This window comes from Stegodyphus dumicola, chromosome 3 (assembly GCF_044657685.1).
Source record: "Stegodyphus dumicola isolate Sdum_Otavi_A_Nest chromosome 3, ASM4465768v1".
In the NCBI taxonomy this organism is placed as follows: Eukaryota; Metazoa; Arthropoda; class Arachnida; order Araneae; family Eresidae; genus Stegodyphus; species Stegodyphus dumicola.
The window spans coordinates 151482214-151506942 of record NC_140770.1 but is presented as its reverse complement, the minus strand read 5'-3'; the positions used below and the strand labels follow the sequence as shown (position 1 = coordinate 151506942).

The following is a 24729-nucleotide window of genomic DNA, read 5'->3' as shown; positions in this document are numbered from 1 at the left end:
GATTGGGAGAATTATCTACCATCAGTTCTTTTTGCTCTCAGAACAGTCACACACGAAATAACTGGTTTTACACCAGCAGAATTAGTTCATGGCAAACACCTACGAACGCCAGTCCCTTTACTTTATGAGCAGTGGCTAGAACCGATTGAAGAAAGTAATAATGTTGTCAGTTACGTTTTCGAACTTATTAATCGAATGAAGAAATGCCAAGAACTTGCCGTGGAAAACATGAAAGAAGCTCAACAATGGACGAAAACATGGTACGATCGAAACGCAGTGAAAACAGAGTTTGCTAGAGGAGATTTAGTTCTTGTTTTATCAACGAATCGTCAAAGTAAACTAGAAGTACAATGGAAAGGACCTGGAAAAATAGAGCAGAAAATTTCAGAAACCAATTATATTGTAAGTTTCGAGGAACAAAATGAGCCAAATCAAGTATATCACATTAACATGCTTAAACCATATTACAAAAGACCAGAAATGATTAATATGATAACTGAAGTGGAAGGAGACTTAGAAATGGACATTCCTCATTTACCTTCCAATCCAAGTATATTAAATTTCTCGGACATCATAGAGGAGAATGAACTCGAGAAAAGGTTGAAATCCGAGCAAATAGAAGATTTACGAAAGATTTTATGGAAATATTCTAGTTGTTTTTCAAATAATCCTGGACTAACAAACTTAGTTTGTCACGACATTGAGCTATTAAATAACGAACCAATACAGATAAAGCCATACAGACTGTCATCCCGACAGACTGAAATTCTCAAAAAGGAAATCCAGAAAATGCTCGATCTTAAAATTATAGAGACGGGAGAATCGTACTATACATCTCCCAGGATTTTGATTGAATCTTCATCAAAGGATCCTCGGCCTTGTATTGATTATCGTAAACTCAATGCTGTTACTAAAACTGAATACTATCCTTTGCCTAATATTGAAGAACGTATCGAAACTGTAGCAAAAGCAAAATATATTACCCTTTTATATTTATCTAGAGGCTACTGGCAAATTCCGTTAACAGAAAGAGCCCAAAGATATGCAACATTTGTAACTAGTTTTGGAAGTTTCCAGCCTCTACGTTTACCCTTTGGATTAAAAAATGCCCCATACTTTTTTAGCAAAGTTATGACTAAAGTCCTGGCTGGATGTGAAGGCTTCACTGTACCATAGCTGGATGACATTGCCATTTACTCAGAAAACTGGGAAGAGCACCTTAAAAACTTAACTTCTATTCTAGAGAGAATACAGAAAGCAAATTTAAGACTAAAACCATCAAGATGTAAATTTGCACAAGATCAAGTGAGATACCTAGGCCATTATGTGGGACAAGGTCTACGAACCCCGGATGAAGTAAAGATCCTGGCTGTAAAGGAATATCCTACACCTAAAACCAAAACAGAAGTACGTGCTTTCATAGGACTAGTAAGGTATTATCGCCAGTACATACCGAGATTTTCGGAAATTGCTTCACCCCTCATCGACGCTTTGAAGGGGGTAACAAAATAAGGAAATATACAATGGTTTGAAATATATGACAAAGCTTTTAAAAATTTAAAAGAGTTGCTATGCAAGAAACCAATTCTCTATGCTCCCGACTTTGATAAAAGGTTTATTATACAAACCGATGCATCAGACAATGGCATGGGTATAGTACTATGCCAATTAGATGATGAACAACGTGAACATCCTATCTTGTATATAAGTAAAAAACTTACTAAGTTTGAAATGAATTATTGTACTACTGAGAAAGAGTGCGCTGCTATCATCTACGCTATCAAGAAACTGCATTTTTATCTGGATGGTCAGCAAGAATTCTTGATTCAAACTGATCATAACCCTTTGGCCTGGCTACAATCCAACGCCAAATGTAACTCTAGATTGATGCGCTGGGCACTCTCATTACAACCTTATAATTTTAAGGTCATTTATCGCAAAGGATCTTTGCACAAGAACGTAGATGCTCTGAGTAGAATTAAGTAATATAATAACTTAGTGTATGTAACCACGTTTAGAATTTATTTTATTATTTAATGTATGCTCAACTGATGTATTTGAACGTTCTCCATTTCTTTCTATTTAAATGTGGTGTAAAAGTATATGTTTAAAACTTAAAATTTTTGCTCTGAAATTTGGTAATTTATAAGAGAAATTACCTTTTCTCTTTAAGCATTTGAGCAAGCCGAGCTTATAAACTTTCGAATTTTACAGAACTTCTCCCTTCGGTAAAAGTCTCTCCGTTGGGGGAGAGGTTGTAACAGCTTTACATATTATTAAAATCTTATAGTTTAAATAATTTAAATAGATGAACATTAAGGTATTTGTGAATGGCAATATTTGAAACCAGACTCGAGTGCCACGTGCGACTCTCGCACGAAGAATGTAATTTATTTTTAAATGTTAGAATTCTTTTTCCTTCTTGTTTTGTATGTCGCCATTTGAGTGTTAAATAAAGTTTTTTCTGTGTTCCATCATCGAAGTTGCTTCATATCGCCAAAGAAGTATCACAGTCCATGCAGCCACCCTGTTCGCCGAGATTCGAACCCCGGACCGAATTACCAATGTTTGAATATCGTGACATTATGTCGCTGTCGATGGCTTGCGACTTATCTTTGTTAAATGTGACTGAAGTACAAATTGACCCTTAAGTATTATACTACAGATACATGTATTGTACAGAAAGGGTTAGAATGTCACAGTGCTAAATCAAATTTAAAAATGTCGCAGTGCTAAATCCAATGCTAAATCTCACATGACTGCAGCATTTCATAAGATTTTTATAGCTTTTTTGCCTAAGGTAAAATATTTTAATAATGGAATTTGCTTCCAAACATCTAACATTTGTTTTAATTATCATGAAAATGGTACAGGAGGGACACATCTTTTATTATACTGCTGCTTTTTTGTGTGCCATAAATGTGCGCCAATATAGAAAATAGAAGAATAGAAGTGTGAAAGTTCTTATTCCTTTTCAAGATATTTATTTGATATAATTCGACAACGCTTCTCTAAATAAATATTAAAAATTCCAGCAAAAAGATATGCAAATGTTTTTGGAAATTTTTAAATAAAATATCGATATTCTATTTATTTGAAGTTTGCACGAATTCAGAATATACGCTTAATTTTATTGATAATCAGATGTAGTACCTTTATTGGAAATTAATACCCTTTCAAATACAAAATCTTCCTTACATCTTAGAGTAAATTTTATGAAATAAAAATGTAGCTGAATATCTATTTTGTTTTGCAATAACTCAGGAAGAGAATTTACTTTTCTTCTTTCTGCAAAACATTATATTACTGTGGATCCTGTAATCTCACTTTCACTTGTAACTTTGCATAGTTGATCTCTGGATGATCTAAGTTGATCTCAGGCTAGAAAATTCAGTCATGAGATTAGCTTTAGCGTTCAGCCTCATAAAACCTCAGAAAGGGGATGAGAAGGAAAATTACACAGATGGTTCAGAACTCGAAGGACACATTAGCACGGCCTTCGTAGTATGGTGCGGAGATTCATGAAGAAAGATTTCAGACGGTTAGGAGAGACGGTTGGGCTTTAGTATTTCAGACGGTTGAGAGAACTTAATACAGTTTTTCAGGCTGAGCGTTTCACCATAAAGACGGCTCTCGAGTGGTGCGTGCAGTTCCGAAGGGGAACGAGAACATTCATTCATACGGACAGTTTGTCATTGCTCTATGAAATACAAATCCTAATCACTGCCACTTACTGGTAAAGGAATTTAAAAATTTATATCGACAGGCTTTAGTATTTCAGATGGTTGAAAAAAATGTATCAAGGCGCATGTAGGCTATTACGGATAACGAGTTGGCGATGATCAAAACTCGCCACCTTAAAGAACCTCGAAAGAGTTGGAATGGGTTCGTTGTGGTTGCGGCCGAGGGGATGGAGATGCTATCCAGTATTTAACTGAATGTGAATTCACACAGAATACCACACGAAATTTACATTTGTTTCGGGAAAACCTGACTACTTTAATGACGGACACTAACCTCTCATACCTCGAGCAGCTTACAAGAAAGGTAGGAGAGTTCGTCGGGCAGATTAACGGCAATCTATAAAGGAAATGTTCTCCTCGTGTGAGGTAATCTCAAGAGCGCCTTAGAGCTAGCGTTGATTCCGGATTGATTACCGTAAATCCGTGATCTAGGTTGTGCTCGTTCGATATAAATACTCATTCCTGGACATCACCATCAAACTGTAACTTACACGTAATTGTACACAGTGGGGGTAATGCTCCAGGCCTTTGTCCCTTTTTACATACGCACAGAAGAAAGGACTCTATTTTTCCGAAAATGAATGGATTAAAAAGGGATTTTTTGTGGCCCATCTGTACGTACGTATGTATGCACTTACCCCGCATAACTCAAAAACGATTAGCCATAAAATATTGAAGTTTTGTATATGGGATTCCTATAATATCCATTTACGCAACCCTCTTTTTTTGTTGCAATCGGCAAATCCAAACGTATATATCCACCCTCTTATCAGGCTTAAAAGTCCTTATCCGGCCTTTATTTTCGCAGTCGTTGGTCTTAGTCATATATTTACACTTAAGTGTTTTATACGAGGAAAATAGTCATGTTTGGTAACATAAATTTTGAAAAAGAAATTAATTTTCCGCAAATAACGGAATCTAACTCTTAGTGCTGTCTTTCAGTTCCTATATTTGGGAAAGTTTTATGCTCGTTATGAAAAAATGAAATTATAAGAAATTTGACTCCCGTACGACATAAATTAACCAAGATATTTCATTTCCAAATTTACAGTTTTTGGCGTCATGTTCAACTTGCCTTGAGGAACAGGTTAATTAAGTGAGAGTAATTCGAGAAAATAAGTTTAAACGAAGTGCAGTGAAAAGATGTATATAATTTAATAATCCATACAAGTAAGTCATGTGGTGTCCATATAAGAATTTTTATTGTCTTTTTTTCAAAATAATCGAATATAAATTCTTATGAAATTTTAGAACATAAATAAAGCAGATATGTTGCTCCTCAGTTTCATGTCAGTATGGCACATTCATTCATGTACACATTGTCATTTATTTATATATATTTCTCAAATGAACGTCCAACAGTTCTTATGCAATAAGAAAATCTAAAGTTATATGTAACTTACTTTTGCGACAATGATACCGGCCAGACTTATCCTGATTTTTGGATTTGATAAAGCTTTGTATCTGAGATCCACCTGGAAAAAGGGATTTTGATGTGATTATAAAAAAACTCTTTTAATTTATATAATCGAAATAACATAATAATAATAAAAGTTGTTTAATTGAAAAATATAGCACGCAATAAAATAAACGTATAGTACATTTCTGATAATGCGAAAACGGTGGAATTAATTAAAAAAATTATTTTCAAAATGACATTTTTGCGAAATTTATTTCATTATTGTTAAGGCGGCCTACATAAGAGATCCATTTCGGGGAAGGTGGTTAATGGTTCTTTAAAGTTCATTTTAGTATTGAAAGTGTGTAATGAAAATGAAGGAGGTTAGAAGTTCAGCGACTTCATGTAAATGAAATTTAAAATATTCTGAGTATGAACTAGAAATAAAAAAAGAGGTAATAAATACCATCCTACTGTCAACTATCACCTATTCCAGGGAGAACGGATCCATCATCCCCTGCGACAGAACCTCTCGAAAGAGCGTTATATTCACCAGTATTATAGTATACTAATCTATATACGGTACTCATGCCGCACAGGCGTCATATATTTACAAACATCGAAGCCTTTTCCGAGATTCGTACCCTAGACCAACGATAAAGTAGCCAAGCAGAATCGCTAACTGCTATATCGATTAGGGCGGCAGCATCCTCTAACCTTCCGGTGAATAGATACTTAAGCATTTCAATAAAATTTGAGTATTAGTTTTCGATCTACTAAAAATCACGCCTTCTCCCTTAACCAAGCATGGTGTTTTCAGCATTGTATAAGAATGGTGCATTTAAATGTACAGCTTTATTTCTTTTAGAACAAAGTCAGTGGCAAAACTTATTATACACATGTAGGGTGCTGTTATTTGTGTAACAACATAAATAAACTGTAATTTGTCTCACAAATTTCAAAGTATTACAACACACATGAAACAGAGACTAAAATTGAGTATATTATTAACCAAGGTACGAGAGCTATAAGTTCTTTACCTAAACAATGGCTCCTACATCTGCTCCAGTCCAACGCCATACGGACAAGTACTTAAATAGATTAATGAAGAATTATCACCTTTCTTTTTGTTTGCTTTAGTCGCGCAAGCGTCGGAAAGTTCATTTAGAACTGGAAGAGCCATAGTTCGAATCTTCGCGAAGATACAGTTAACTTCCTTGCTCCGAAATTTTTGTTAATGGCTTGTTCAGTAGGCCTCGAAATAAAATGCGGTATACAAATGACTAATTCGGTATCCTGCTTCTCTTCACTCGTCCTTTAATTGAGATAGAGTGTAAGGATTTATCACGTTCTCCCGTGCATGTTCTCGCTGTGTAAGGGGTTAACATATTAAGCTACTAAATGCCTGATTAAGTTTTCAGATTTTCCGCGTCATAAAATATAATAGTCGCTATGATATCGTTCAATCCATCATTTCAGTGACTACAAAGATTCGGTATCTTTCATTTACAACCAGGAATAATTTACCTGTAGGAAAAAGATCTGCCATTATATGCATTTTCCTAATACTTTCTAGACAGCTTCTTCCCATAAACGCGTGTATTATTTTAACGTGTGTTGGCTAATTTTAACATAAGAACCGAAATGCTACAGGCAAGTGTTTCATTAGGGCAACAGTTTTAGCGTGTTTTTTTCCATAAAGGTTCGTTTTCTTACATTGTTAGCCACCCTTGTCTCTCTAATTATTATGGTGGTTAGCGAGGCTTTGGACCTGAGTTAGAATACGGGAAAAGCACGGATGATTATCAGTGTTCAATATCGTATCGTCATAGGAGTACTTAAATACTACCGATCTTTCGAAAGAATGATGCTCAAGAGGCTTAGGGAAAGAAAATCGTTCTATCCCTTTTCCAGCGGGTTTGTCGTCCATCGAAATTAGATCAGACTGGGAAAACTCGCCCTGTGATCAATAAATGGCCAGGACATTATGCAACACATACATCATGGCCAAAATGAGACGAATATTTCATTTTGTCCACGATGAAGTCATAAACCTAATATAAGTCATACTGAGATCAGGAAAATTAGTAAGAAGAAAAACAGCAGAGCTACCATAGACGGTCAACCACACTTTTTGGAAAAATGCACCATTTGGAGATTTTGCTGTAATCTGAGAGATTACCAACAAACATCTGCACTGTTTATTATGAATTTCAGCCAAAGGTGTAGGAGCTATTGTTCAGGTAAAGAACTTATAGCTCTCGTACCTTGGTTAATAATATACTCAATTTTGCCCACAGAAAACGTATCGTTCGCTTAGCCCACAAAAAAAAAACGTATCGTTCGGCTCCTTATTGTTGCTGTAGACCGCCCTAAAAAATGCGAAATATTGCATTCCAGAAGTAGATACTGTAGATTCCACAAGTAGTTTTCATCATAGGCATAACTCATCCGGCAGAAAAGATGGACAGTGTGATAATTAAACTATTTTTGTGATAACTTATGCACCTGAAAGGGATTTATTTGCGAAGTTAAAGAAATTATTGTGCATTACTTTTTAATTTCCCCACTTAGTTCTGAGCATAACTGATCCGCACATGCTCTTAGTTTTAATGGACATCCATATTTATTTGTTTATTGTAAATCTGATTTTAATCTTGCTACAGCCAATCCATCACATTTTCCTTTATGTCGAAGATGCCTGTTCTGTCCATATAATGCATCCCAAAACAAAATCAGATTAACGGATTAAAAAGTCTATAGCCATCGCTTCTCAGCTCACATATAGGTAGTCATTCTGGAATAATATTGTTGAGTTCGTACCGCTATCTCCCTGCCTTCTAAAATTCCCCGCGTACATACCCAGGACACAGCCTCCAGCAAAACAGTTTCGGCTGTTTAATAGTTTCGCATAAAATTAGCAAAGCAACAACCTTGTGTTTGGCGTAGATTTTAGTCAAGACTCTATCGATTTCGAGGGCAAACAGGTACAGGTTCTCAACACACTCTTGTTTTAGGAGATTCTGTTGTCATTCCCTTCTTTCCATTAATTAGCTATAAAGTTGCACATATTTTGCAGAAATTTAACATTCGGGTCGTTTATTCTCCCATCAATAAAATTCCGAGTTCCATACTCAAGGAACCCATTCCGAATATGAATTCCTGGGGTATTTATAGGTTTCCTTGCCAGTGTGATTTAATTTACATTGGCCAAACTAAGCCTTAAAATTTCGCGTCAAGGACCATGAGGCATATGTCAGAAAAAAGAAAACACAGAAGTCTTCTGTTTCTCAACATTGTTGGTCCGAAAATCACACTTTCAATTTTTCTGCTTCCAAAATTATTCAAAAAACATCTTCAATTGGAGAACTGGATTTTCTAGAGGCATTTCACATTCAAAAAAATCTTTCTGTTCTAGTTAACGATCCTAATTCCAATCCATCTTTGCCTTCGGCCTTTAAAGAAATTATGTTTTAGTTCTGGTTTCATCAACAAATGACGCCACTTGCTTATTCTTGTCCAGGCTTTCTTATCGTATCTAATCATTATTTCCTATGTTCATTTGCGGTTTTGCAGCTGAGGGTGGTGGTTCGGTAAAACCATCGAAACTAGTCCTGTGAAAATTTTGAAAATATAACGCTGATTTTTGTTGTTTGACTTCTGAATTAGTATTTGTTCGGCGTGTTATTGTGTCTTAATTATAGGTCCTTCGCCATCAGGGGCAAAGAAAACTACGTGGCTGTTGTTTTGTTAATTGTGCTTGCTACACACGAGGGAAATCACGAAAACGCCCATGCAGCCAGTCCATTCCTCCTCCCCCGAGCTTCGAATAACAAATGAAACCACCTGTACTAACGAATTTTACCGCTCGGCGGCTAGTGGGCATACAAACCAGTGCTGAGGGAAACCCGTTTTTGACAGGGCTAAAGAAAGAGAAGGGCTGGGTCATCCCTTTGAGAAGAACGATGCCGACACGAACCCCTCTTGGAGAGGATACTGGATGTTATGTGACGTCACTGGGTTCGTCCCGTCGTCGACTGACCAGAGCATCAGTGCGAAAGATTGAATCTTTAGTTCTTGGATTCTCTTTCTTTAGCCCTGTTAGTTTCAGAGAAAGAGTTTTTTTTTTTTTTTTACTTGAAAGTTATAACTGATGATACTTTTAAAGGGATTTTGTATTTCGAAAGTTCTTGTAATGAGAAATCATTGAAAAAATGGTATCGTGTGCCGTTGCTACCTGTAGCAATACGTATCATAATACGAAAGAAACTAGCGTGGTATTTCATAGATTTCCGTTATTTATTTTTTTCGTTAACAAAAATATTCAGTTAACGAAAAAAATGGTTGCATAGGTGTCGAAGAGTGGATATTGTTAACACAAAGAGTGCTCGAATATGCAGCATTCACTTCACTGAATCTGATTATGAGGATGATATGAAAAATAGGTTGCTAGGATTACCGACAAAAAAGATACTGAAGTCAATTGCTATTCCAACTGCTTGTATTCCTGACTTGGTTATTTATCAGAATACACCAAGGCAGGAAAGGCAACAAAAAAGAAAAAATTCACAAAGTGCATTTGAAAGAATTCAGAATTTAAGTCCTAAAAAGGCATGTCTGGAACTTGAAAACGATAACAGTAATAGCTATGAGGAGCTCACTGAAAATAATATTACTCAGCAATGTTGTAACTGTTCCAACCTCCAGAAAAATGTGAATGATTTAATCATAAAATTATCAGCTCTTGAGAATAAGGTTTCTGTTTTACAAACTGAGAGAAAGCAGCATTTAAAAACTATCTCCCAGCAAAGAAAAAGATTTAAAAGGAATAGAAAACTAATATTAGAAGAAGTTCGGAAACTGAGGAAAGACATTAAAAAAGTGAATCAAGAAAATGAAAAACTAAGAAAAATGAAAACGTATATTCAAAACATATTTACCGAAACTCAAATAAATGCATTAATGAAAAAAAGCGAATTAAATGGTCTCCAGACGATATTTCAAAAAGCATAGTAATCAGATCGTTATCCGTAAAGTCATACGACTTCTGGAAAGAAAAAATGGGTATTCCGCTTCCGAGTGCAAGTACACTGAAAAGATGATGCTCAAGATTCAGTTGCATTCCTGGAATTTTAAATGATGTACTGTTATTGATTAAAAAAACTTGCCAAAATGCAACTGATGAAGAAAGATTATGCGTATTAAGTTTCGATGAAATTCATATAGATTCAAGACTCTGTTATGATTCAAAATTGGATCAGATATTCGGTCCTTTTAAAAAGACTCAATTTGTATTGGTTCGAGGACTCATTTCGCAATGGAAACAGCCCATTTATTTTGATTTTGATCGTCAAATGAAGGAAAATCTTCTGTCTTCCATTTTGTTTGCACTTGAATCGTCTGGGCTTCGAGTCAAAGCAATTGTATCTGACATGGGAGGTAGTCAGACCCTTTGGAAAGAATTAAAAATTTCAACAGATAAATCTTTCTTTTACAGTCCCAAGTTCAGCACCAAAATATGGGTTTTCGCTGATATGCCGCATTGCATAAAGCTTTTGAAAAACCATTTTCTTGATAAAGGTTTTATGCTCGGAAATGGTACAGTTATAAACAAAGACGTTATATATGAAGTACTCAATAAAGATATCGGAGAAATTGTGCTATAAACTGAAACCTCAATTTTTATCTGTAAAAGGGAACGAGAGACAGAAAGTAGCACCAGCAAAAGCATTATTTTCCTCCACAACGGCTAAAGCAATTATGCATTTGACTGGTAATGCTGCAACAAGTATTTTTTTTTTCAATGGTTGATGATTTTTTTGACATTATGAATAGTAGTGTACCATTACCCCCTAGCAATAAGCCTTTAAAAGCTGCTTTCGGCCTAGAAAGCTATTATGAAGTACAAAAAGAAAAATTAAATGAGATTAAGCAAATGATTTTTGATCGCAGAGTATGCGGAAAGAAGACAATGCTACCTTTTCAGAAAGGTATTATCATATCGATAAATTCGCTTTTCGGTTTATTTGACGACGTAAAATCTATAAATGTGAAATATATTTTAACATCAAGACTGACTCAAGATGTATTAGAAAGCTTGTTCAGCCAGATTCGGGGTCTAGGGCGTTTTAATGACCATCCGTCTCCATCAGACGTAATAATTCGTCTGAAAAGGTTGCTATTGGCAAATAAATTGCCTAAATTGTCGTTAAAGAAAAATGCTAATGACTGTGAAGATGTGAAGAAAGTTGAAGCATATTTGACAAAAGAGCTGTTGGAAACAGCTTTTTCTTCAAGTGAAAAAGCACAAATGTTTGAGTCTTCCTTATACGAAGATGATTTAAATAATTACGAAGACATCTATGATGAATGTACGTCACTTCCTTGGGAAACCGAAATTTATGATTCAACGAAAGATATATCTGCATATGAACAAGAATCGCTCGCTTATGTGGCAGGTTATATTGCATATTGTGTGAAAGATAAAGATCCTACTTTGGGTGAAATATCAAAAAAATTCGTAGATATTCCTAACGACTCAAATTGGATATTTTTATTATCTAAAGGAGGATTAACTGTACCATCACCAGTTTGGATGGAAACGATGATGAAAATGGAAAATGCTTTCCGTTCTTTTCATGGCAGTTCTTTTCGAAAAGGTAGAGGTGTAATTCAGAATCTCATTTCTGAACGTGAGAAGCTTTTTCCCTCAGTGAATAAGAATGCAATTCGTTTATTTTGCCGTTTACGAACATTTATAAGGGTTCGGCACTTGAACAGGAATGCAACCCTTGTATCGGAAAGAAAAGCTGACCAGAAGCAAATAAATGGATAAAGAGTAATAGAGGATTATCGAACCAAACTATATAGGAAAAAAAATCATGTAAGTTGATTCATATTATTCCTACCAAAAATAATAATTTGAATCATTACTTTATTATTCACTTAATTTGTGACCTAATTTATGCACGTTTCAGTTAATTATTTGGACTGCTATATAAAATATTATATTTATTATATACTAATTTAGACTGCTAAATTTTACTATATAAAATAAACCATGAAATTCTGAATAAACATATATTAGTATCAGGGCATATACTTTTAAAATGTAAGAATACATGCTATTATTACAAAATATATAAATACTATTTTAAAATATTTTCATTATTTTTTGAGTAATTGACGTTAAATAATAATACTGATACTGATATTCCATAATAATGCTTTCATGATAGACATTGCAAAAGCTTACAAAATTCTGCTACTCATTATCAACGCTAATTGAAAAGCAAAAATGGAAGAGGTGAAATTTGTTTCGTTTTAATGTGTTATAAAATCTATTATTAGCATTAACTAATTTTTAATTAGATAGATGTGTAATGTCTTTAGCATGTATTCTCAAAATGTATTTGCATATTTTTATTTAATATTTCTATAATGCAAATTACTTTGCGACTAACTTATATTTTAACGCAAAAAGAATTCTTCGTAAATGTAGAAATTTACGTATGTTATCGGTGGGTTATTATTTACATATATTTAAAAAGATGATTATGAAAAAGAATTACTACGTTTAGGGTACACTCGACCTAAAAAATTAGTTATGTTTACGCATATGTGTTAATTAAAAAATAGTTATGTTTATGCATGTTTTACTTACGTTTTACGCGTATTAGAGTTTAACGTAAATACATTTCTAGTTCATATATAAATGCATGTATATTGCAATTTCATGAGCTAAAATCTCGGCTCATACTGGTTATTAAACTATTTTTCAAAGCGTTTTGATTCTCAAGCAAATGCTTAAGAAACTGAACAGCAGAACTGACCAAGCGAACCCAACTACGTCATCAGTCTCTTCTTTCGGTTTCAGACGCGAGAAGCTGATGAACTAACCCTTTAGCCCTGCGTTTTTGAGAGAAACCCGTTCTTCTCTCATCGCATATCGCTAGATGTGGTAACCCCTTTACGGGTGCTGCTTTTCATTAATGGATAGGCGAAAACTATTCCTCTATTCATTTTTATAAATGCGTTGTAGCTTCATTGATGAAGATGATTTTAGTGTTAAATAATTTGAATGTAATTCTGATGCAAGCTTTTTTTTTTTTTTTTTGCATGCTCAGTTTCTTTTATTCTTTTATAGGACTGCAATATTGGATTATGCATACGTTGTGTCGAGATTTGGTTTACACAAGAAAATAGTTAAATTTTTGAAATCAGGAAATAATATGCAATTTTCTGTGAATAAAATGGTACTTGTGCGTTATCGCAACCGCCTAAGGAAAAGTCAAGAAATTTTCAGTGTACCAAACACTGGCAGACATTGTGATGACAATCCTTCAGTCAAGGAAGCATCGTCAATGTCATATACATTCTTTTCGCTACTTCCCAACTCTAGCGGTTTTTCTAGATAAATCGTGATATTTTTTGCTTTAAATCCAGTTTCAAAATATGTGCTTGTAGAATTTTCCAGCAGTGGAAGAAATTGCGATAAAATTTCTGAAGGGACGTAGTATTTTGGTGCAAAATCGCTGGTTGAACCTTTTGTTAAAATGATCGCTATGGAACTTTCAGCAGAAAGAAATCAAAACCAGTTTGTAAGTGGCTTTGTGGATTGCGCTTTGAGATAAATACTTAATTAGAAAGTTCAATATATATGTAATAATATTCATGTATGTAATAACTAAATTTTTGCGAATAAATGTAATTTTTTTATTATTCTGTTTCATTTTCTGCTAAAGAAAGTATTGGGTGCACACCAACTTTAGCGATTTTGTTGTTGATAATGATTTTACTTTAGTAACTTTCCTTCTGGCAACCTTTTTATCTTCATAGCTGGAACCAATGGATTTGTGAGATATTTATATCTCGGTCACGTGTTACCTGTTTTCGAATGGTTTTTGTTATTTTTAAAACTGGGAATGAATGATGATAATTTTGAGAATGAATGAAGATAACATCTGATTTGCAGTGGTACATACGAACGAGTTTAATTGAGAATAAGGTTAAATACCATGGGTGCAAAGACAAGATGCATTTGGTAGGTAACTGCTAAGGCTCTGCCGGTGTCGAATTTGAACAATTCTTCGATGTTTTTTTAAGCGAAGCCAGATCGCTGTGTACATGGGTAGAAAAACAGAGCAGAAAAATTAAGGAAGGGTTTCCTGAAATATATTAAGCATATAAGCAAATTGTTTTATTTTTTCGGTGACATATAACACTAATTATTAATAATTAAATTATAAATTCATTTAATAATTATCTTTGCCTGTTATATTTAATATTTAATAATTAAATGTGTGTGTTAAATTGATTGTTAATGTGTGTTTTCGTTTAATATGTTGATAATGTTTGCTGACTCATTTAAAGCATTGTTTGGAAATCTTTTTGAATAAAGTCACGAAAATCGTCATGTTGCACCCAATAAATATTTTTTACCTTTTCATGTGTAAAACGTCTCTGTATTATGCCAAGGTGTTTGTGTTAAAACCTTGAGTACCAATAAAATAACTCTTTTATAAAGCAGCACTGTAAAATATTTATACGAGTACAAAACGCGTAGTTTTATCGTGTAATACATGCACTAAAGTTTTGCTGCCAAGCTTCTGTGCATGAAGATAGCCATAAATAAGACAAGTAAAGATAAGAATGTCACTTAAAAAATTTAATTTTACAAAAAATATGTTGTTAACGATAACAAGCGATTCAGAACTTTATGACTAATAAAAACGAGGCACTAAAAAGATTATGATTTTTGAAGTACTTGAAATGCATGAACAACATGCCATTATTAATCTCGTCTGTAGTATTGCTTTCGAACTTAACTGCTGTCTTGAAGAAATGTTAGTTCAATTGAAGAAATGTTTAAAAGGCTCAGAGCAACGTAAAGTTTATAAAAATTCAGTGAGAATACTTAAGTACGAACACTAAAATGCTTCGAGGAAATGAAACATCGATTATTCTATCGCGAAAATTGCCATAAATGGACATTCTCAGGACTGAAATTTAAAAAGTTCCCGATGTCGTATGCAAACAGAAACTAGTTCTTGAATGTTGGAAGACTTCTAAAACAGCAGGCAAATATTTAAATTCATAATACCATTCCCCATGTTTCTTATCTCTTCTGTCAATTTGCCTTTTTTCCTCTTCCCTTCATTTTCACTTTCGCTGGAGACTGCCGTCAAATTAGATTTCTTGCATTGTCGCTGCTAACGTTGTTTTCTTTTTTTCTCGCAAGATTTACATATTTGAGAAAAAAGAAAATAACTTTTTTCTGCTTGAGTTTGTGCTTTCGCACTCTTTCAGCTTTTTCAAATCTTCCCACTTCCAGGCGATTTAAAAGCAATAAACACCGTTCTTAAGAATGTTTTTTTTTTTTTTTTTTTTTTTCTATTTAATGTGATTGTTTTAAATCAAAATTTATTAACATCATGAGATGTTTAATTAGAAATATTCAGTATTTTTATGAAATTACACTAGCTAGACTCATAGATATCGTTATACACTTTTCAATTTTACGATAATTATTTTAGGCGACTAGTTTTTTTAAAAAATAATCTAGCGAATATAAAACTATGTATGACAACCTCTAATACTCTATCGGGAATTCTAAAGATATACCGTTTTCATATATTTTCTGATTCCGCTGTTGAATTAAATTCTACGTGTCGTAAGTGCGAACAACGTGCTATTTCTTAAATAAAGTTAACACATAAAAAGTGAATAATATAAAGATAAAAGAAATTTTTTTAGCCATCCAACGAAGAAAACTAAATATGTTTTTGTGCTGTGACTTATCCCACTTGTCTAATAGTTACGTTAGAACAACCCCACGAAATTCATCATTGCAAGGAGAGCAAGACTGCACCTGTCGTTGGCAAGAGCCTCGAGCACCAAACAGGTGACAGTACGACTTCGCTCAGTTTTGTCCCCAATTTTGATGGAGAGCACCCCGGGGCGGGAATAGGTCCGAGGCTCTCCTTGTTTCTCTTCCCCTATCATGAACCTCTCGAGAGGACTTTGGGCTCATATTTAGAGTGTTCCCATACCGTACGCACTCTACACATTTCAGCATTCGTGCCTTCTCCGGGATTCGAACCCGGGCCCTTCGATACCGCAGTAGGCTCCCCTAACCACTATACCGTCTGGCAGGTAAAAACTAAATATTAATACAATAAACTGAGAAAAGACCGAAAAAAATATATAAGTGTATAAATTTAACAGTGCATTGGGAATTCTAAATATACGGGTATGTTGCTATGCAGCTTTTAAAAATTTTGGGATTTTGTTTGGGACGTAAATGCAAAGAAAACGATGCTTAATAATAAATCTCAGAACAACAACAACAGCAAAAAAAAAAAAAAAAAAAAAAAAAAAAAAAAAAAAAAAAAATGGATTAGCAGGTGTGAGTGCAAGAGGAAAGTGGTAGACTGGCTTATTCACAAAGCCTACAGACCGTTTCTTCTGCTGTTCTCCGATTGGTTAAAACAGAAAACGTAGGGTTACAGAACCTAGTGCTTGGCGACTTTTAGTTCATCGCCTTTACAATTTGTATTTGAGCGTCGTGTACCAAAAATTGTACATCACTCACCGGAGAAACCGCAGCTCAGCGGTAACAAGCGCGGGAACAATCCTTAGACTTCTAGATCGCCGGTTCTGTCCACGCTTGTAGCATTCATAAACTCTGCTCTACACGGACTTATTTTTATTTCAACTTTATTGAATGACTTTTATCATTATTTGTCTTTTCGCCTTCGGATGCGGTGTTAAAAATTAAACGCCTTTGTTTTCTCTATTTTTATTAATGTTAATTTTTCTTATTTTTATTTACTGGTTTGTACACTTTGTAGTAGGTACCAGTAGCAAGATTACGATCCAAGATCCCGAAAAGAGTTTCAATAGAAATAGCGCATAATGGAATAAAATATAATTTTAGTTATACTTACTTTTCATAATTTAGGTAAAAAAGAATAGGTATTCGACGCCCTTAAATGTTTACTGAATGTTTTCATTTGGTTTATTTTTAATATTCTTTTATTTGTATAAATTAATGCGCTATGAAAATTTACACAACAGACTCTAACAGAAAAAAAAGTGCGTATGCTATCTCCGTGTAAACATCTTTTCTTGTAAAACAATTACGTATTTTTAAAAGTTTAAATTCAAATAAACTGTTAATAAGGTAAGTAAGGTATTTAAAATATATTCCACAGAATTCCTCTAAGCTTTCATTCATAAACTAAAAAAATATCGAACGAAATAAACGCTGTTTCCGTTTGGCGTTAATTACCACGCCTACAGGGCGATAACTTGCCATTCCAAATATGACCGCCAAGCAGATGTTTCATCCAATGAGAGCAGACCGTAGAGAAATGGTCTGTAGGCTTTGTGAATATGCGGTAGACTGCGAGCTCAGCTAGAACGTAAAAAACCTTAACAAACACTTATTGTGCTTGTTATAACCCGACAATTTTCAGATTTTATTTTTCTTATTAATATTTTGCTCTTTTCCAGTCTCTTCAGACATCCAGTTTCATTTCGATGTTAATTTCTTAGCACAAAAGAGCGTTAGGACGAACGGCCTGTTAATCTCGAAACGGGATTTCGCGCGTATCACTTTCAATGTCTGAATCACTTCTCAAATTGTTGCCACGAAATATTATCGCCCTATATTACTTTTAAATAAATTAAATAATTCAGAATCTGCACGAATGTATGTATATTTCTCACACTGTGAAAAAACGAAGATACCTAGGGACATCAGATTTTGAATAATGTAGTCCTCCGTACGAACATGGGCAATTGGAAGCCCGAGTTTTGAATTTCGAATTTTATATTTCACATTTAACTTTTATTTGTAAAACTTGAATGAACTTTTAACAAACTCAAAGACTTGAAAGCGAGCAGTAATAACATTATATGGAGTAAAACATATTTATCTCCAGCGCGCGAGATTGTTTATCGGAAATTCTAAAGATACGCTGTTTTTAAATATTTTGCGATTTAACTTGGTTTTATATGGCGTAAATGCGAAGAACATGATATTTAGTTAATAAATTAAAACACATAAAAGGTTAGTAATAAAAATAGAAAACAATGTTTTGCAAGCTATTTTAATAAGAAAACTGTAGAATTGATATTACAAGCTGAGAAAAGATGGGAAAGAATAGAAAAATGCATGCCAACATTTAACACTGCAATGGGAATTCTAAAACCAAGCTGCTTTTAAAATTTTTGTAGTGTTGCTTATGAATTGTATATGGTATTAAATCCGATGCAAATGATATTTAATAATAAAGCTAAAAAGACCAAAAAACAAAAAAAAAAGATTAGCAGATGGGATTGCAACATTAGACGGGTACACTGCAAGTTCAGCGAGAGCGTAGCAAATCTTTAACAAACTCTTTTAGATGACCATTAAAAATCTGAGTCCTTTCAACTGTTTTTTTTTTTTTTTTTTTCATATTTTCACTTGCACTGACAACACAACACAACGCTTGCAAGCCTGGATAAATTGAGAAGCTCTACTAGAAGAAACTGAATGTTTAACATGTTATAGATTATAGTCATAAATCTGTAGGCTATCCTGCAAACAAACAGTTAGCAACAGGCAGGAGAAATGTAAGTGGTAATCCACTACTACCTAAATTTCTACGGTTAAAAAAAACTTCTTAACTGTAAGTAGGAATGTGGTAGATTGTAACTCCCCCTCCCCCCACAAAAAACTGGTGTAGTTTTATAGGTTTTAAGAAATAGTGTCACAAAAAGAAAGAGACAAAAGTAGTGGAATTAGAATGCTATTACAAATATTTAAATAGAACCGCAAATCATGGGCGTAAGTATGTACTGTAAGTGAATAGAGTGATATAGTAATTAAAATGCTCTTACGCTGTTTGGACACGGTAAGTGATGTTAGAAATATTTGGCTATTCATAAGTCATCTCATTATTTCAAAGATAATGTTCTGCTTGAGCAACATAAATCATTTAGCGATTAAACAAGAATGACCGTCGAGTTACACGGAATGTCTACTCATCGGGTTCCGAATATACAGGACTTCGTTTCTGGTACATTAGCTCCTTACAGAAATATTAATGTAAATCCTTTTGAGCAAAATTGTTAATGTAAATATCATAGGCATCTAAAATTTTGCGAACATTTACTATTTATACTGCGACCACCTCGCGAATTTTGCTTTTCCTCTGCTTCCCGTGGTAGGATTCCTACTATAATTATCATTTTTACATTCAAACTCTGCAATGTATTAAGGACCCATGGTGGAGTTCATTCTAAAGACGGTTAGTGTGCTAGGGCGTTACTTGTGGGATCCATTGTGAAGTCTCTCCCTTTCTACCTGCCTGCTGTAATCATCACTTTATCACGGATTGCCATAGTTATGACTTATACTCACCCCATTCCAGAAACTCACAAAGTATCTTTTGATGTGCCTGCTGCTCAGACCATGCAAGACAAAGCTTCCGTAATCCACCAGCAACAAAATTTCAGGCCACACGGAGGCTGGAACCAAAGCCCTCCGCATCCGTCTTCCATAGGTGGATCTTGAACGACTCTCGGCTCCAGTCCAGCCGAAATGACCACGAACGGAATCCAAAGGAACTAGAAATAAATATTTCGGAAAAAATTATAAATCAACGAGTGTTTGCTCTATTTAAACTTGGAAAAACGATTTATATGCGTGTTTGTTTCTTACATCTTCTATGATAAAAATGGATTGAAAGTTTCTCTAGTTTATATAAATCAGATGAAAATGTCACTGGAATTTTCCTTTCTCGTTTTCAAGCGGATAGTTAAGAGAAACAAGAACCAAATTTCCTAATTGTTTAGCCTCGCAGAAGATGTAACAGAGTAAATGTCTATTGACTTGGAGTGTTTCGCTCGTAGCCAAGCAGTTCTCAGTGTAACTTCCTCCTAAAGAAGATTTTGAAAGCTGTGCTCATAGACTTATCTATCCTTTAAGATAAACGGCACTTCTAACAGTCTGTAATAATAAATGTAATTAAATTATATGATAATTCTTATATGGGGCTGTTTATAATTAATTTAAAGTATTTTATTAGCTTGGATTAGTTTGTCAGCATACTGATAGACCCAGCATCTTCTTGAGGAACATCTTCTGCGCATTTTTACAGTAATCAAGTGAATACGTTCAGTATACTAATAAGCAAAAGTAGGCAAAATTTTTATTGCCAAATGCAGTTTCTCAGGAAATTAGTCCAAGAGTATCGAAGTGTTGCTGTTACGGTAGCGAGTTTTGTAGAAATTGTAGTGGTTGACGGTTAAGCTGTACAGCTTGCTCGAATTGAAAAAAAAGTGTACTTAGAGATTGAGATTTTCCATGCCTGCGACAAAGTTTTCGCTGCGGAACGTCAAAGTTTCCACTCAGATATTGAGGTGAAAGCTGCCGTCCATCAATAGTTCGAAAGCCAACGTTCAAAATTTCTCATGGACGGCATTCGTAGATTGTTCATACGATGGACCAATGTCTGAAGGCATACAACTTCTTTTGAAGAAAAGTGCTGCGACACCTTCATAGTGTAGGATTGTGCATAGGGAATAAGTGTAGTTAAATATACTTATAACTTTCTCATATGTTCTCTGCCCCTAACTTATAAATTATTCTGTTATATACAGTCATTAATATTGCAGCATAAATATAATAAACATAAACATGTAAAAATTGTACTCTAGGTAATTTAATCAAAAATAAATCTGATGTGTACACCACATGACTTCCTTGTACGGAATATTAAATTATACGCATTTTTCTTGCATTTCATTTAAACTTATTAGATTGAATTTAACCTACTTCGCCGACAGCGCATAAACCGCAGTAGAATAAATGCATTCTTTAAATTCACTTTGTTTACCATAGCGACACTCTGGCGCTAGGTTTACTTAACAGTATTATATTTCGTTCATATTATAACTCAGAATGCACAAAATTTATATCATTTAAAGAATTATCTAATCGTTGCCACATGTTCTATTCAAATACTATAATAAAGCTAGAACTATGTATAAAAGAAATTAAGCAAACAAAACAAAAAAGAAACAGTTTTTCACAGACGATTGAGTATTTCTCATTCGTTTAATTCAGTTTTCACTTCGCGACAAGGCAAAAATACATAAAAACTCAAAATATCTGTATTAAAAATTACGAAGTAAATCTTAAACGCTTATTTCCTCGAAAAAATTCCCGAAAGGGTTAAACATGATTTAAATAATAAATGAAGGCATTATGTTTGGTGTTGCGAAGCTAAGTTTCTCTAGATTGGCAACAAATCCGCTACTCAGCTGTTTCAAATGTAAACAAGAGCAATGGCCGCCATCAAATTAGGCTTAGCGGCACATAAACAATTTTAAAATTGTTGATAATTCTAAAAATATTGCATACAGATTTACTAAAAGCATAAAACCCTTAACCGGAAGATAAAAACAACATAATTGAATCATTTTTAAAGCCAAAAATGCACAATTTATAAACATATAAGAGTAAAGAAACTGAGATCACTGAGCCGGGTAACAGAGTGGATATATTTATAAATATATTTATATACGTTTGGCGTGGCCGATTGAAACCAAAATACGAGGTGCACATCTACATGTTATAGTAATCTTATATACAAAATTTCAACGTTCTGAGGCTACTCGTTTTTGAGTTATGCGAGATACGTACGTATGCAAGTACGTACATACGTTCGTACAGACGCCACGAAAAATTCTCTTCAGAATTCACTTTAAAGCAGTTTTTTAGTTTTTCTGGAGGAAAAGAGTCTTTTATTCTGTTCTTACGCACAGATATCAAGCAAAAACATCGTTAAATTGCATTCGAAAGCGGTCAAAGTAGATATTTTCGATGAAATATGCTGCTCGAAGCTTTTCGCGATTACAATACTTCCTTTTTACTTCATACAAGGAAGTAACAAGAGATAGTACACATAGTATGCGAAGGGACCACGACACATAGTATGCGAAGGGACGAGACAGAAGTGGCAGATGTAAGTAACTTATAAACCAATTAGGTTATCTTATTGTTTAAAATAACACAAGCTCTTTAACATTAATCGTGAATGCATACTGGAGCTCTTGAAAAGCAATTTTCAAATAAGGCAGCAGATTTTTTTTATACGCGGCTAATCTGAAGCTAACTGATTACATCTGTTATGATGAATTCGTATTTAATTGTCATAATATGACACTTTCCGTAAGTAAGAAACTATCTTTGAACCTTATTACAGTTCTGTTCCTTGATTATAGTTTTATTATGCAATGGTGCTTAGAGAAAATGTCTATCAAACAGATCAGTATACCTGCTGTTAGTAAATGGATATTAGGGAACTAGGCTACTGTATATTCAAGATAGTTACGCTAAGGCTATGTCAGTAACCAGTTTTCCAGTTAGTCTAATTCAAAAGCATGAAGGCGCGTTATGTAATTTCTTTTAATATTTTTAAGGATTACATTCAGAATGTCATGTGCATAGGCATGCTCTAAATCACGATGTAGGCAACTAACAATCTTGTTGACCTTTCGGTAAACATACAATTTTTTTTTGATCTTTCGATAAACATAAATGGGGCCGGATAAATGTAAAAATATCTTACGGAAGTCGCTGTGCGAGTCATTAGATATCATCTGTCCTTTGTAGATGACATGTGCACCAGCTCTTGTTGTTGAAGTAGGTCGCCATGATCTGGATGCGTTTGCAACGTTCCGCTGGTGACTGCTGTTCCGTGTGCGTTCATAGCTCTCGTCTTCGTCTAAGAACATTTCATCGTCAACAAATCCATCTTCAGGGATCAAAATGGCCGTTGGCACAGGTTTCACAACCAGATCGTTGCCAATGGTTCCTTCCTGAAAAAAATAAAATGTTTGTTATTATAAGAACATGGGAGTATATAAATGAATATACAGATAAACAGGAAAAAACAATTATTGATTTCTTTTCAATTGATGCTTGCGAGAAATTATTAATTATTAACATTCTTTGTCGATTTCTCAATAAAACTATACAAAGGATGTTAGTAACAAGTAAATTGATGCAAGAATTAGTCCCCCCCCCCCCGCAGTACGGTTACTGCATGATCTTCTTAGCTCATAGATCAAAACCCATACAGATATTAAACTCTGCCTTTCGAATTACAGTTTTTTAGAATTTTCTATAATTACATTGCTATTTATCTCTAAAGTGGCAATGTAATTTGTTTGAATTTTAAGCATTTGCCTTTCTTGCTGAGTTTTATAATCAACTGTGCATTTTTGTAAGTGCATGTTTATATCCACCAATGCAAATAAAAGATGATTCTGGTACTGCACGCAGACGAAGGAACTTACATGTTAATTTTTTGTCTTTATTTTTATTTATTTATTGAGAAGGGCAAAGGCAACATAGTTCTGGGAATTATATTTGCAAAATATGCGTACATTTGTACGTATACATAAACATATATACACATAAACATATATACACATAAACATGCTACACTTTCTTTTCTACGAAACGATGAAACCCGGAGAACACACGATGAGAAATCCATTAGACAACTTATTGCTATTAAAAGACTTACGACATTTAAGAAACAAGAAAAAAGTAATATTTAAACAAACACAATTAAATAGCTGTGTTTCAAAAATCTTTCATCTGCAGCTTTAGAAACGTAACTCTTTCTTCAAAGAGCCTAAAGTATCCTTTTGCAAAATATTAGTGAAAAGTAGTTAAAACACAACCAATATGAATCTGGAAGCAAAACTAAAATTTACATCAAACACTAACGGAAGAATGTGATCGTGAACATTGGTGCATGTGTCTAGGTAGCCATTTTAGAAAACAAAATTAATCAAATCAAATTGGGCACGTGTCACATGTGTCGGGTCATTTTGTGCAATGGCATAACTTTATAGAACATGCTGTCATAGGCAAAATAAAACAGGCTCCCTGAGTAACACTGTTGCAAATGAAGGGATATGAGTATTTCTTCATAGTTTCTGAAAGAAAAAAACAAAAATGCAGACTGAAAATCGGCAGTCTCAAAAGTCGAATTAAGAATTTAGGCTAGTGGTCCAGACTATTCTCTTCTAAGACAACAAAGAATTTTGTGCCAAGAATCCAGTCTCAAAGAATAAAGGACTATTGCTTCATTTTAACTGTATATTACGGAAAGTTGACTTCGGAAAATACATTAATCAAAATAGATATCAAAACAGAGATAAAGTATACAAGGAGTAGAGTGTAACCGATTTTTTCTTTACAATAATATCACGCGTCAGAAGATCAGTATCGTTCAACAACTTTTGCCCGTAAAACAAGTTTAAATTTCGTAAAGTCTTGCTTATTCGTCAGACTTATACCCGAGGAAGTATTTCCTGCTTTCCTAAATCTTATCATATCTTGGTGTTCTCCAACCAATAGCTGTAAAAATATGAAAGAGTTTCAAACAGCATTTCCCTCAACACTCTTCAAGCAAGAATTACGATCATGTCAAACAGAACACAAATTCCAGAGCAAGTTCTACTTGCAACGTATCAAAACTAATAATGCGGCGCAAGTAGTTAATTATGTATCTA

General features: G+C 34.2%; 1 protein-coding gene across 2 annotated transcripts in view; it reads right to left on the bottom strand.

The window, feature by feature from the left end:
• The window catches only part of LOC118197565 (A disintegrin and metalloproteinase with thrombospondin motifs like), a 228459-nt gene that overhangs the window by 25638 nt on the left and 178092 nt on the right, over window positions 1-24729 (bottom strand). For both annotated transcript variants that reach the window (XM_085813483.1, XM_085813484.1), the window contains exons 6-8: window positions 22770-23019; window positions 19556-19761; window positions 5147-5218 (exon numbers count right to left, since the gene is read on the bottom strand). In XM_085813483.1, coding sequence (XP_085669609.1) covers window positions 5147-5218; window positions 19556-19761; window positions 22770-23019 — 528 coding nt within the window. The remainder of the gene's footprint in view (window positions 1-5146; window positions 5219-19555; window positions 19762-22769; window positions 23020-24729) is intronic.